General features: G+C 37.0%; 3 protein-coding genes across 10 annotated transcripts; 2 read left to right on the top strand and 1 right to left on the bottom strand.

The window, feature by feature from the left end:
- Positions 1-4193: 4193 nt before the first annotated feature.
- On the top strand, positions 4194-8999 carry LOC115738846 (transcription termination factor MTERF4, chloroplastic). Of its 8 annotated transcripts, none has more exons than XM_048285463.1 (4): positions 4194-4398; positions 4620-6033; positions 7509-7884; positions 7993-8999. In XM_048285463.1, the coding sequence occupies exons 1-2, from the start codon at positions 4373-4375 to the stop codon at positions 5713-5715; spliced, it is 1122 nt and encodes a 373-aa protein (XP_048141420.1). In that variant the 5' UTR covers positions 4194-4372; the 3' UTR covers positions 5716-6033; positions 7509-7884; positions 7993-8999. The 8 variants fall into 8 exon arrangements, with proteins under 8 accessions (XP_048141420.1, XP_048141407.1, XP_048141411.1 ...); XM_048285450.1 differs by having other exon boundaries at positions 4194-6033; positions 7509-7651; positions 7743-7884; XM_048285454.1 differs by having other exon boundaries at positions 4194-6103; positions 7548-7651; positions 7743-7884.
- On the bottom strand, positions 6869-8674 carry LOC115738828 (beta-1,2-xylosyltransferase XYXT1-like). The gene is made up of 3 exons (XM_048278403.1): positions 8407-8674; positions 8219-8347; positions 6869-8118 (listed from the first exon to the last, which is right to left on the bottom strand). The coding sequence occupies exons 1-3, from the start codon at positions 8672-8674 to the stop codon at positions 6947-6949; spliced, it is 1569 nt and encodes a 522-aa protein (XP_048134360.1). The 3' UTR covers positions 6869-6946.
- A 1356-nt stretch (positions 9000-10355) lies between the features above and the next one.
- On the top strand, positions 10356-14163 carry LOC115738844 (pentatricopeptide repeat-containing protein At2g22070). Its single transcript, XM_030671582.2, has one exon. The coding sequence runs from the start codon at positions 10536-10538 to the stop codon at positions 12894-12896; it is 2361 nt and encodes a 786-aa protein (XP_030527442.2). The 5' UTR covers positions 10356-10535; the 3' UTR covers positions 12897-14163.
- Positions 14164-15522: the final 1359 nt, after the last annotated feature.

Below are 15522 nucleotides of genomic sequence, written 5' to 3'. Positions count from 1 at the left end.
AAAGAGAAAAAAAAAATGATGTTTTCAACTGATAAATGAAATTTTAAACCAAATCTAAGGTGATTTTTTTTTGCAACATTTTTAGCGATGAACCATTTTATCTCGTTAATTAAGCATTTAGAACACTTGACGAGTGTCCATCCTTTTTGTTACAGAGGCCCTTTCACTTTTCACTTGATTGTAGTTTCTTCTTCTTCAAATAGAATCTTATTAGTTCAATTGATATCTCATCATTCTTGGCAATATATATTATTCAATATTATTTGTTCTTTCCATGTTAATTTAGTCATTTTATTTTTTTTATACATAAATCCACTGTAAAAGTGATATTTCACCAAAAAAAAAAAAGAAAATACAAGTTTACTCCTTCGAAATCGCGTACAGAAGTGTTGATAGCTGTAACAAAATGAATGCTAAGATGAGTAGTAGTATGCAACATTTGAGAACTTTTGGAGGCAAAAATATAATACCCCTGAATTTGAAGGAGCTTTGTGAAATTTTCTGTCTTTCATTTTATCTTTGTATTACGACTTGAATATGAAACACCAAGTATCTTTTTCTCTACCATTATGAACCAAAGTATGAGATCCTAATTTCAATGGATCTTAGTCGTTTTTATCCTTCCCTATACATTCAGCATTATCTTTTTCTTTATATATATAAATAGTGTGTCCGATGGACGAGCGAGTAAATTAATTACCTTATTCTATATATCATTTTCATTATTTAAAAAATTTATTTGTTTTATCCTACAGCAACCTTCCTAAAGATATTTTAAATCTCAAAATAACTTTTTCTATCTATTAATGCGCATTAAATTACTTGGTATTACGTTCATTTTACTTCAAATGTCAATTTCTTGCACACAACGCGTGTGCACATTTGTATGCATATACACATCGTCCTATTCGACCCAAAAAAAAACAAAAACAATACTATGTCCTATTTTGAAATGCACAATCCATTTGAATAGTTATGGAAAAATCATCCAAAAAATTCGAAACCTATTACACTTACACCAATTTAGTCCCGAGTCTTTTAATTTTATCAATTGAGTTCTAAACATTTGTACATTTTACTAATTGAGTTCATACGATCGATTTTGATCGAAAATCGTTGATGTGGACAATGGTCGTCTCATGTGATGTGGCCGGTAGGATGACCAGTGTGACACGACCAATTTTTAATTTTATTTTAATATTTTTTTATTTTTTATTTCTTTCTTCTTTTGCTCAATTCTCCTTTTTTACTCTTTTCTTTTCTTTTTCTTTTTTACTTTTTGCCCTTTTCCCTCCGCCGGCCTCAAGCGAAGGCTGCCCTCTTCGGATCAAACGAGGATCCCCTTAGTCTAGGCTAGCGAGGGTTGTCAACCACCTCCGCGATGAAGCCTAGTAGAGGGATAAAGAAAAAACAAAAAAAAAAAATAGAGAAGGAAAATAGAAGAAAAAAATAAAAAATAAATATAAAAAATCCAAAAAAAGATTAAAATATTATTCAAAATTATCCACGTCTACTCCCGATGTGCTAAAATTAACCGGATTGACTCAATTGACAAAACGTAAAAAAATTTAGGACTCAGTTGACAAAATTAAAATGTTTATGACTGAATTGATAATAGTGCAATAAGTTGAGGACGTCTTGAACAACTTTCCTGAATGACAATACTAATGTTATGTCGAAAATACCAATGGTGAATCAAAATATTATTTTTAAGGGACATCCTATTTTTAAGCCCCCGCGAGATTGGTATGAATAACAATAGACTAAATATAACAATATTCACTTAGAATCTTGCAATTGTTACGTCGAAATAGCAATAGCGAACCAAAGTATTATTTTGTTGAGAAGTCCTAAATTCTTTTTTTCTTGTCCAGGATACTCCGAATTAAATAATTTATAAATACTTCATCGGAGGATAAATGCATAAATTGATAATTCAATTTATCCTCACACTTGTTTCAATTTTTTAAAACATGGTCTTTGTTTATTATATACAACCATTCCAAAAAAAAAGGTTATAATCATGGTAGATTTTACTTTCCCATAGTGTTGTGTACAATTTCTTCGTATCGTGTTGATATTTTATCTACACCAATTACTAATTCAAGTATTTTGTAATAAGGTCATTACACAAAATATTTTAATGGTCAACACAATACGTGGGCACATGAGCTAGTATATTACATGCATGGTAAGATTGCTCTATTTTGTTTTATTGACCAGAGGATCATATCGAAACATAATGACAAGTAACATAATTAAAAATAGGACAAAATCACATTGGTTGATAATTGAACTAGTATATAGTAACAAGACTATCTACAATGGTCTGTACTATAACATAAAACAAAGGGGGCCTCTTATTTTGAAGGGACCTCAATAATTTTTCTTCCCAAAATATCTTTAACTATATATTTTACAATAATTTATGTGAACAACATGTAAATAATAATCTAATTTATCACTTGCAAATTAAAATTTCGAGGTTTATAAAACGAACTTTCTAAAAGAGGTTCAAATGTTGAAATGTTTCTCTTTCCTTAGTATTTAGTGAATCCAATATCTAATGATTCAAAAGTTACTTAATTAGATGGTTTTTGCCCATCATTTGCATACACATAACTTTGTGTGCATATTTTCTAGTAACAAGGTGTAAATCAATTTTATTGATAGATTTGTATCGAATAGTAAATTATAGATGGACCCATTATATATATACATATATGTTTCTTTTAGATCTTCAAAAAAATTTGAATTTCAACAACTTAAAGTGAACTGATTTTGATAACTATCCATAATAATCAAATAAAAAATATAGAATATATTATGTTTCATAGAAAATTAATGCTTGCACATGTCTTGTGACATTTGACCTTGCACTTGCCACGTGATATACACAACATACATCTGCCAAAAGGGTTACATTAGATCGATAAACTTTAAGTATTTGATCTATAATATCTACTTTTTAGTTCTTATGGATTTTGAATTGAAAAAAGAGATGAATGAACATCACATAAAATGTGATATGGATTGATATAGTATTACGGTTATTTTCTAGTTCCTTATAAAGTTTAAGTCGAGGTAAGTTACAAAGGTCCAGAAAATAAAAATAAGAAAAAAATTTATAACACGAGTGATTTAACACACAAAAAAGGGAAAAAATTGTTAATATCACGAAAAATTTAAACTAATATCCATGTGACAAATTTAGTCTAAACTAATTTTTGACCACCAAAATCCTAAACCGACAAACACATGACAAATTTATTCTCCATTAGTTTTCGTTAAATTTTTCTGTTAAATTGTTAAGTTAGATGACACGCGTCAATTGACGGGTATACCCGTTTAGGATTTTTACCTTTTGTTTGTCACTAGAGTACCGGTTTGAGGTTTTTTTTATGGTATTAGCCTAATTTAATGGAAATAACGAACAATAAATTTGTTATAGGTGTACCGCACTGGGGCTTTTGGCGGGTAAATTTAGTTTGAAATTTTTCGTGGTTAAAAAGTTAGTTTGGCGTAAAAAAAAAAGAGGGCCTCGTTCCCCAAATCTCCCTCGAACTTCTTTTGTCTCATAAAAAATCTCATACTTTAAGTCTATAAAAAAATCATTAATTTTTACTCTAATATCAAGTCTGTCCCCATTTGCCATATGTAAAAAAAAAATCATCATTATGTCTTCCAATTTTCATATGCTATAACGATTTTATTTTGGACAATTTCAGCAATTTTTATCGAGGTGTATTTGTTATCCACGGTCCATACTTACCGTCGGATTACTTTGATGGCGTGGATTTTTTATCGACTTGAAAATCCCACTTCAAGTCGGGACCGTATTAGGTTAAATATGATAATAGATTGAAAGTTTGTGATTTTTTTCAAACAAAATAAAATTCGGAGTAGATTTGGAACTGGATGTAAATGTGAGGGTTTTTTTCGAGATAAAAAATTTTCAGGATAAACATAAGACCGGACTTGAAGTAGGGTTTTTTAAGATAAATTTTTTTTGGGGATAGATTTGAGATTTAAAGTTGAGGATTTTTTTAGATTAAAAAAAGTCGGGCCCACATTTGAGATTGGATTTTTTTTTTTTATCAGAAAGATTGGATTTAAAATTGAGGTATTTTTTTTGAAAGGGAATTATGCTTTTTAAAGAAGGGGAACAATATGAACGACAAACAGAGCAAGAGCACGATATTGCTTGGGTTTATAGAGGGTTCTACGCTGTACTCTCTCACCTCCGGTCGGAGACTCTAGCGAGCGATGAATCGTTCGGCATCGTCATCACGATTTCGGATGCTGTAAGACCCACAAGTCATCGCATCTTCTGGGTTGCATTCCGTTTGCAAAGCTCTTCGTTCGGGACAAAATGGGGCTTCTTCACTTCGTTTTCAGGTGATGAACTTACCCAAAATTCGCAGATTCTCCTCTTCTGAATGCGGTTTGCTCCATCCGAAGACGATCCTGGAGGAGATTGAGAGAGGATTTGTGGTGTTTCGGTAGTTCGTACGGGGGTTCATTTCGGTTTCATGCCTTTACCTTGTTTCGCTCACCCTGCTCTTTGATCCCCACATGCGCATGTTCATTTCTCTCTGCTCCGTCTCTTTCTTTCGCCGTCTTTCGTTGAACCCCGCGAAGCTATGCACACGTTGTTTCTCAGCTAAAAGTCCGGACATAAGGGATGGTCTCAGCAGTTTCCTGATGAGAAGCTTGAATTTTTCCCGGCCCCTAGCGCTTGCCGTCTCGAAACGATTCCCCCGGGCCACTTCCAATTCCGTGGAGAATTCTCGAGCTGTGATGAAGTATTTTCAGAAACTCGGGTTTTCCGATGCTCAGATTCGGTCTTCCGTTATTGTCTGTCCGCAGATTTTGTTTGCTGATATTGGGAAAACCCTCAAACCGAAGCTTGATTTTTTCCAAGGGCTGGGTCTCGTGGGCGCCGATTTGGGGAACTACATTTCCAAGAGCGCGTCGGTTTTGTCGGTGAGTTTGAACAAGAGATTGGTTCCCAACGTCCAGATCCTGAAAGGAGTTTTATTCGATGATAAGGACAGTAGAGATTTGATTGTGGTTCTGCGAAGGTGCAAGTGGATAGTCTCTAAGGACCCTGAATCAGTTCTCAGTCGCAACATTGCCTTCTTGGAGAGTTGTGGGGTTACTGGGTATCAGCATAGAATGTTATTGAAGAGGCAGCCGAGTCTCTTTGTTGCTAAGGAGTCGAGACTTAATGATCTTGTTTCGCGTGTCCTCAAGATGGGATTTTCACCGAATTCTGGGATGCTAGCTCATGCGCTCTATTCAGTCAGTTGCATCAGTGCCAAGACCTTAGGGAAAAAAGTGAAACTGTTTAGGGACTTTGGGTTCACGGAGGAGGATGTCATTTTAATGTTAAGAAGGGCACCGACTCTGCTCAGGGTCTCTGAGGAGAAACTAAAGTTTGGAATTGATTTTTTGCTCAACATCGTGAAGTGCAAAAGGACTTTGATAGTCGGTAGACCCTCTTGTCTGATGCTCAGCATGGAGGATCGCGTGGTCCCTCGATGCAGAGTTTTGCAGGTCATTAAGTTAAGGGGGCTAATGAAGAAGGACCCGAGTTTCACTGAAATGCTGGAATTAAATGAGGAAGCATTCATAGAGAGATTCATATCACGGTTTAGAGATGATACAGACCAGTTGCTTATAGCTTACAAAGGTCATATTCTAGACGTATAGTATTAGTGGACATCTAATTAAAGCCTTGTAATATGTTACATCATGTAGGAGGGCTAATTTGTTCGAGAGGCAATAATTTGTGAGGGGGTTTTCTTGATCCCTGCTGATCTCGAGATGGAGACCACCGTTTACCCTTTGAAACATGTGTTCAATGGCTGGCAATTCTTCTTTTGGCTTTTGATTAGCCACAATGGCTGATTTTTGTCCTTATTGCTTGATGGATACTTTTCTCTGGATGGCTCTCTTCCATAAAAACCCCAAGCTATCGGGGTATAGACATTCCAAGTAGAAGCTGCGACGAGGTTGCTATGCTTACTGGTTAGTGGTAAAGCATTTATTTTACTGCTGGAGTCTAGGAGTCCACAGAGAAAGATGGCTCGGTTTTACGGTAAGTGTTACTGCATGATGCTATCCTGGAAGAAAAAATGGTTGTTTCCAAACCATTCATGATAAGCATTCATGGTTTCTCTTTTCTCTTTAAAAGGTTCAATGCGGAGTGTTATATCACTGGCATTTATTTCCAAATAGATCACCATTTTTTGATTGCACTAGGCATGGCTAGGTTTACAGTGCATTTTAAATTCCTCAGTAGTGCTGTAGGTTCCTATGTTTCGATATAACTGTAAATGAACAGTTTGCTTGTCATTTTTTTGAATCATATCATTTTGATGGGAAAATTGGCATGCGTAATCTAACAAATTGCTTTGAGAAAATAACATTTTTTGTCTAATGTTAGCTGTGAGGAACTAACTTTTGCCCCCGATTGCTGCTCGTGTCTTGAGCCCTCAAGAGTTACTAATTTTTTTTTACATAAAATAGTCCGATAGGTACTCCAATGGACAAAATGTTACTTTCCTTACTAAAGTAAGAATCTGGGACCTCATCATGCGAGTCATTAGGTTTTATCCTACTTCTATCTAGATCTCGCATTCTTTTTTCCTTCTTGCCCAATAAATATGGGGATTTTCACTTTATCTTAATTCTTTATGTGACCCTTTTCTCATATTGTACTGTTTGCATCTTTATTTCGTGCTTGTTATATCTTTCTTCTAATTTATCTTCCGTGTATCCCAGTCTGAGATATCTCCTGTTTAATGTTTTTCATTCTAGAATTCTTCCCTTGAGAAAGTAATGTTTTGATCACTGTCTACATTTCACTGATGCATAGTGCCTCATAAAAGTTCAGCTTATCCAGGTAAGGAGCTCAACGTCCGTCTGTGATCATTGACCATTACTCGTGCAAAAGCTCAAGGGCTTTAAGCAAAGTGGGTTTAAACCTCCTAACATCGATTGTGACATTCTGCTTGTCTAAGTAAGCTGACTTAAAAGCTTCTAAGTTACATCTATGGAGTGAATATGGATTCTTCAGGGCCATATGGTCTAGTGGAAATTGCTCTATCAGAGTGATCTCTTTTGTCCCTATCTTATACTCTAGATACCTTAGGTTCATTTCCTTTGAGGGCACTCCAAAGTATGTTTTCGCAACCAATTCCACACCACCTAACGGCACTACTTGTATCATAACTGCACTATCGGGAAGGAAGAGAGCATTAATAAGTACAGCTCCATGTATTCCCATCACCAAATCGCAAGAATTCACTATCTCTGCAAATCTAACGATGTGTATGTCCCCCCCAGCGACAATCACTTCAAACCCCATACTTTCCGCTGTCTCTGCAATATTCGTAGAATTAGTGAACGATCGAGTCCTTTTCCTCGATATTACCAAAAGACGAGGCTTTCTAGTGTCGCCATGTCTAAGTCTAACCGCATTTCTCCTTGTCAATGAGTAGGTGCTTCTCAAAAACTCTCTGAAGTCTCTCATCGTGTAGGGAGACATGGAATGGTCTATATGTAGCTCTCCATGACGCTGAAGACCCATGACGATGCTTGGGAAACAATGAACATCTTCTTCTTGGTCGATATGGATAATTGGGTAGTAAGAAAGATTTTGTAAAATTGCTCGGAACTTCATGACCCACCAAGAGCTGTTTTCTGAAATGAGGAACTGCACTTTTCCATTAAAGGACCTGGACGTTAAGTACAACGGAATTATGATATCACTGAAGTCATGGAAATGGTTTCCTGCATATCCTCCTGTGGAGAAGAGAATGGAGACGATGGTATGATTTCTAGTGCACTGAGGAACTTGTACATCTGAAAATGCAGGTATAAGCGACCATTCTCTGACGCCATTCATTGGTCGTAAGTCTTTATTTCTTGAATATGGTCTTATTTTCCAGGAATTGTATCCTCGAAACAAATTTCTTTTTTCAGGGAAAGGGATGAAAACTGTGGAGGAATTGGCTTGGATCCTCACTTCACCAGTTATGTTGTATAAATCTGATCTCAGGTCCATAACATGGCACGGTGGCTCTCTTTGCTTCATCACGTTTTCTGCCACTACAAGATTATTAGCGAAATAATCAGAACCTCCGACACAAAACAAAGTCTAATCAAATGAGAAAAACGCCCGACATATACATTTAGGACGATTACGTACTCAGCTGATCAGTCATTGAGGATGCAGTACCCTGGAAAATCGTGGAATTGGATCGTTGCTCCTCCTGTTTTGCCATAGTGTTTTCTAGAACTGCAGGAGGTATGGACACATTTGACAACCGCAAAATCACTGAAAAAGCAAGGGAAGTTAATGTACCCTACAAGATTGCTTCAGAAAATTTGCCAAACACTGAAAATGCAGCATCTGATAATACATCAATTTCTGGACCATGAGGTCAGTATTGTAGCATGTTAGGAGCTTCAGTTGAGAACTTAACACTTTGGCTTGTGACTGTTTCGGTTCTTGCAAGAAACAAGGTGGATTACTCACACGTTGGTGAAGGACCCTCAACCTGAAGACAGCGCAAAAGCTCAACACAAGGACAAATGCACCATACACCAACTTCTTCCTCTCAAACCTGCCGAAGCTTCTTGCAATGACCGCGTCGTGCGCCATCTTGACGTGGACTAAGTAAGCATCTAGCAAGGCGCATCGAGAGAAACCGTCGGAGTACGCTCCTATGAAAGCCTGATGATGTGTTTGATTGGACGAACCCTCTTCTCAAGGAGAGGCCAGATTCTCAAGTATGATGACCATGAAGCAGGCGTTAAGATGCCATTCTTGTATGGGGAAGTTGAAGTTGAGCTGCATTTTCTATATGATGAGTTGTTGCCCTTCACGTCCTTAAATTCTTTGTGGTTGCCTAGTTGATCATTATGTCCTAATAATGATGGTTGAGCGGGACTAATCTCTATGAAATGAACGGTTTGCTTTATTTTCATGCATTATTTGAGATTTAAGGGCCGCCGTGTACTCTACTATGGCCATTAATTAGAAGAAGTTGACTGGTGAGTGAAGTTATTGTAAACCACTAAAATAATAATTATTAACATTTTTGCTGGACTTCTAATAACAATGAACGGGACGTCTCACACGGTTTGCCACTAAATAGCGTGAGAACAATATTTTGGGAAGTGAATTTTATGTAGTTTTGGTAAATTGAAATGGTATTCAGACACATGGAGCCTATTAAGATGTCCATATAAAATTTGGCACATAATTTTCCAACCAGGTTTACATATTATTTTCCGGGTGTCAACGAAATTCGACATGCACGAGAAACTATATAGTTCTCGTCACTGTTAAGATAACCTATGTCACTTGTTTTACGGGGGTGTATATTCTTTTTATACACGTGCCCTTCATCTGTAAGCTTGCCTTTGGATTGAACTTGCGAACAAGATATAAGAGTTGGATTCGATTACAGTTTATTTCGGATTGTTTGTCAAATTCACAATTAGTTCTCTTGTTTGTGTAATTTAGATATTCCTTCTCCATCTACAAACTTAAACATTTCGTCTTGTGATTTAGATGGAGGGGTGGCTTTCTTCTAGGCGTATACTTCAATACGATACATGCTTAATCTAAACCACATAGTCGACCCCAAAAAAAAAAAAAAAATCTAAACCACATCTGAATTTTGAACTTTCACTAATTTTAAATCTCCAGATTGATAAAGCACGTTTATTATTAAACCCCAGTAGTCCATTTCCAATCCTTGGATGAAAAAGTTTGGTCCCATGAAGTATTAATACATGCGACATTCTGAGCTCAAACCAAATGAAAAAAGAAAAGTTAAATAAGAAAATTGCATTACGCTAGCGATAATTAAAGAAGAGATATAAGCATGGTATCATTAATGAAGCTTTTCATTCATCGTATCATTAAAGAAAACAAAGAGATATATTTGATTTGCATAAAACAAAAGATTTGAAAACTATTTTCCTCACAACAATAGATTGTATAATATGAAATAATTAGTTAATAAAAATTATTTTTATTATGGACAACATTTACACAATTTTGCATACGATGAATACATATTTCATTTATTTATTTTTGTAAGCAATTATTTTGAAAAAATTTTAAATCATTTATTTTTTGCAAGACAAATGCAAGTTTCAAATTAAATTTTTGTTCACTACTTAAATTATGTTTTTTTACGCCAACATTTATGTTCATTTAAATCATTTTTGTAAGCAAAACTAACGATTATTTAATAAATTTTTAAAATTTTTTACTTTTCGTGAAAAAAATACATGTTTTAAATTATTTTTTGTTCACTTCTTAAATTATGCTTATCTTTTTCACGCCAAAATTTATGTTCCTTGGTAGACTTATTTGCGCCAACTTCTGTCGGTTGGAAACGGAGCTCGAACTGTTTCCTCAGACACAGTTTCATTCGACCATTCAGAACGCAACGTGAATGTTGTGACACTTTATTTGTCGATGGTTTGTCGTCAAAAAGCATTCTTTGATGATGGAAATCTCGAACCCACCTCCCTTTCCTTCGCCTTCGGATTCTTATGCTTATCTGCTTCAGACCAGCCTAAAAAACAAGGACCCGTTCGGCGGAAGATCAGTCCATGCTCAGATAATCAAATCGGGTCTACATTTTGGGTTGTTCCTGATGAATAATCTCATGAATTTCTACGCTAAATCTGAGTTTGTGGACGATGCGCGCCGCGTGTTCGATGAAATGCCTGAAAAGAACACATCTTCCTGGAACACCATCCTGTCCATGTATGCGAAGCAGGGTTTTGTAGACACAGCGCATTGCTTATTCGGGGAAATTCCTGAACGTGACTCCGTTTCTTGGACGGCAATGATTGTGGGATATAATCGGACTCGTCGCTTTGTAGATGCAATTCAATTATTTGTAGATATGTTGTCAGAGAGAGTTTTGCCTACCCAGTATACTTTGACTAATGTCCTTGCATCTTGCGCAGCTGTTAAAGCTTTGATTGTAGGTAGAAAGATTCATTCTTCAGTAGTTAAACTTGGGTTGAGTAGCTCTGTTTCTGTAGCGAATTCTCTCCTTAACATGTATGCAAAGTCAGGTGATCATATGACAGCCAAGATGGTATTTGATAGAATAAAGTTGAAGAACACATCAAGTTGGAATGTGATGCTTTCGATGCATATGCTTTCTGGGCATGTTGACCTTGCTGTTGCCCAGTTTGATATGATGGACGAAAGAGATATTGTCTCTTGGAATTCGATGATTGCAGGTTTCAATCAGCATGGGCATGATACTGAAGCACTGAATTTTTTCTCTAGGATGCTTAAAGATCGTTCTCTGAAGCCTGATAAATTTACTTTGGCAAGTGTTTTGTCTGCTTGTGCTAATCTTGAAAATATAAGGCTTGGGAAAGAAATTCATGCTTACATGGTGAAAAGCGTGTTTGATATGTCAAACGCAGTTGAAAATGCTTTGATCTCGATGTATGCAAAGTCTGGTGAGGTTGAAACAGCAAGACAAATTGTTGAAAAATGCGGGACTTCAAATATGGATATAATCGCTTTTACAGCATTGTTGGATGGGTATGTGAAGCTTGGAGATATAAATCCTGCCAGACAAATATTTGACTTACAGATGGAGAGGGATGTGGTTACATGGACAGCTATGATTGTAGGTTATGTGCAGAATGGTTTGAACGACGACGCAATAGAGATTTTCAAACGAATGCTTAGAGAAGGCCCCAGACCTAACAGCTATACTTTAGCAGTCATGTTGACTGTAAGTGCAAGTTTGGCTTCTTTCAATTATGGAAAACAGATCCATGCTAATGCCATGAGAACGTATGAATCATCTTCTGTATCTGTGAGCAACGCACTGATAAACATGTACGCAAAATCTGGAAACATCAATGACGCAAGAAAAGTATTCGGGTTGGCACATGACAACAGGGACACAGTCTCCTGGACTTCCATGGTTATTGCTTTGGCTCAACATGGTCTTGGAGAAGATGCCCTAAAACTGTTTGAGAAGATGCTCACATTAGGGATAAAACCGGACCACATAACTTATGTTGGTGTTTTATCTGCCTGTACGCATATTGGATTGGTTGAACAGGGACGCAGATATTATGACAGGATGCGACATATGGACAAAATTGAACCCACCCTAAGTCATTGTGCCTGCATGATTGACCTATATGCGCGTGCTGGATTGCTACATGAGGCCCAGAGGTTTATTGAGAACATGCCTATTGAACCAGATGTTAGTGCCTGGGGTTCACTTCTGGCTTCATGTAGACTGTATAAAAATGTGGAACTTGCAAAGTTTGCCGCAGAAAAGCTGCTTATTGTTGATCCAGATAACAGTGGTGCATACTCAACCTTGGCAAACTTGTATATGGTCTGTGGAAAATGGGAGGATGCTGCTAAAGTTAGGAAGTCCATGAAGGACAGAGGAGTTAAAAAAGAACAAGGAACTAGTTGGGTTCAGATAAGGAACGAGGTTCATGTATTTGGTGTCGAAGATGGGCTTCACCCACAGAAAGATGCAATCTACAAAACCATTGATAAGATCTGGAAGGAGATAAAGAAGATGGGTTTTGTTCCAGACACTGAGTCAGTAATGCATGACCTTGAGGAAGAGGTGAAGGAGCAGATTCTCAGACATCACAGCGAGAAACTTGCAATTGCCTTTGGGTTACTCAACACTCCAGAGAACACTACATTAAGGATCATGAAGAACCTAAGGATCTGTAATGATTGCCACTCAGCCATTAAGTATATAGCTAAGCTAGCTGGCAGAGAAATCGTTGTGAGAGACTCTACCCGTTTCCACCATTTCCGGGATGGTACGTGTTCTTGTCGGGACTATTGGTAGAAGGAGATTGTCGATAAGAGTTCTGATGTAAAAGGACTTGTGTCAAATGTCTGAATGATCTTGCAAGATGTTAGCAGATCAATGGCTGATGGGTAATTCTATCATGCTGTAAAACCCTTCTCCTACCATGTGTTGCCCTATAAGGTGGCGGGAACAGAGGAGGGGGTCAGATTTATGCTGATGCTGAAACCGCATGGAGGAAATTTTCGGACAAACAACAATTTTGGCAGGTGTCTGTTTTCTCGTGCGGAGTCAGAATTATATACTGAGATGGTGTAAATGACATTATGCATTGCTGGTTTTTCCAACACATTGTTGGGGAACGGATCTCCATGTGCAAGTGAACTGCACTCGACATTAATTGGTTTCATAGAAGTTCTTGTATCTGTCGCCTTTCGCTAACATAGCTCTGGCGCTTCAAATGCTCTGGGAGCAAGTTTTTCAGCTCTTCTGATTATGACGAGATTCATTTCAGTGCCCTTTGAGTTGTGAGAAGAAGGAAATTAAAAGGAAAAGAGAATAAGAATAAGGCGGCTGAACATAAGCGCAGATTCTATATATGGCTACGCAACTTTCCTGCTCATTTTATGGTGCCAAATTTTATAATGGTCTTGTTCCTGGGAGTTTTCAAAACAGCTTGATGCAGATTGTAAATCAAAGTTAAACTGCTGAGTTCATGTGGGTTTCTAATGTAAATCTCAGCAACCTATCCAATTTTAATTCTCAGTCTCCCCTTATTCGTTGATTAACGAGGGGGAGAGATCGTGGATGAAAAATGTTCACACAAGAAAACTTGTTTATAAAATACATTTTCATGACATGTTTACGACTGTTGGTGTATGGAGAGAATGTATGCCCAAAGAAAGGTGTGTACAGATAATGTAAGCAATTCTTATGCATAATATTTTTCAAGTGTTAAGGGGTCATCGACAACCATTGGCAAGGGACCAGCCACACATGCCTGTGGTGGCGAGTGGCGACCCGGGACAACCGGTGGCACCAACAACATTGGCGTGTCACAGACGGCTTGTCAAGTCATCAATTCGGAGAGACGAGCTGTTTGGATTGATAGGTGGAACTCAACTTCCAACATTGAATTATGGAATAGGGATTGGTGTCCATCGAGATGTATCTCTATCATTGGATTGATCGAGATGAGGATTGAGTCTGTCTTTCGTTAGATCATTAAGCGGGAGTGAATCGCCACTATTATGATTGTAATTAGATGGACTCTTGTATATATAGAGGGAGCCCTCTCCCTCGATTATATCATTTTATAGTTGAGCAATTATGTTCTCTCTCGGAGTTTCTCTCTAAACACTTTTGTAGACTTTCTCTCGCTACAAATCGAGTGAGCGATTCTTGAGAAAGGCCGAGCTTAGACAATCCAAGAGTGAAACGAGCCAAAGGAAGTATAAGCTGCCGCTCGGTCATGTTTCAAATATCGAATTGCGACAAGAGGTGGTGGAAATGAGCTCCAGATAAATTGCCAATAGTTTTTGGATTTGGTGTCCAAACAAACCTAAGAAGCAAACTAAATTTTTGGTCTATAATATATTTAGCTAAGCATTAGATAATTAATGAAATAAGAGATCATTTGTGTAATTAATTAATTATCACTAGGATATAATAATCGAAAAAATAGTGAAAATTTGAAGCATAAATAAATTTTGGTTCGGTCCGTTTGTTTTTCTAATCAAATTTCCAATGTAATTTATCGAAACCAAACCGGATCCACAATTTTCTTTTTGTTTGATTTGCAAAATAGAGAAAATATTTCAAGAATATCTTCTGCGCCTTAATGAGAATTGAACTTACTGTAATCAGCAAGTTGTGATCCCTTGACTCTCCACATTATAAAGTTTGTAGTTTTATATATTTGATCAGAAATTTAGGGAAAATTGTCCAAATTTTTTAAACCTATTGTATGTGGCCAATACCGATCTAAACCTTTCGACCGTGTCAAAAAAAAAAAAAAAAGGTTGAAGATCGTGTCAATTTAGTCATGAACTTATTGACAACTTGCCAATATAATCCAATTTTTTTTAATTGCACCAATTTAGTTCTGAATTTTTTTACGATTTGTCAATTTAGTCTTTCCAGCCAATTTTGATCGAAAATTGCTAACGTGACGGTCTAGTCGGTACCAACCATCCATGTGACATGACTGGTGTCGATGTGGTTAATTGATACAACTTTTTAAAATGAATTTATTGTTTTTCCTTTCCTTTCCGTTTCTTTTCTTTTTTCTTCTTTTTCCCTTTTCCCTCTTCCGACCATCTCTAGGCCTCGTCGATGGCCGGCGAAGGTTACCGGCCTTAATCAATTCGGCAAGGGTGAAGGCCACCCTTGCCTAAGGCTGGCGACCTTCGCTGCGAGCCATCGATGAGGCCCAACAATGACTGGTGGAGAGAAAAGGAAAAAAAGAAGAAGGAGAGAATAAAATATTGAAAGAACAAAAACTTGTAAGAATTGTTCACGTCGGCGCAGGCCATGCTATGTAGAACGATCGACATAGACTAGACGGTCATGTTAACAATTTTCTGTCAAAATTAACCGAATGGGTTAATATCGACAAACCTTAAAATATTTAAGACTAAATTGATACAATTGAAAGGTTTATAAT

The sequence above is a fragment of the Rhodamnia argentea genome, chromosome 1, assembly GCF_020921035.1.
Source record: "Rhodamnia argentea isolate NSW1041297 chromosome 1, ASM2092103v1, whole genome shotgun sequence".
NCBI classification, from domain to species: domain Eukaryota; kingdom Viridiplantae; phylum Streptophyta; class Magnoliopsida; order Myrtales; family Myrtaceae; genus Rhodamnia; species Rhodamnia argentea.
The sequence above is the reverse complement of the archived record's forward strand: the minus strand, read 5'-3'. Positions and strand labels throughout refer to the sequence as shown.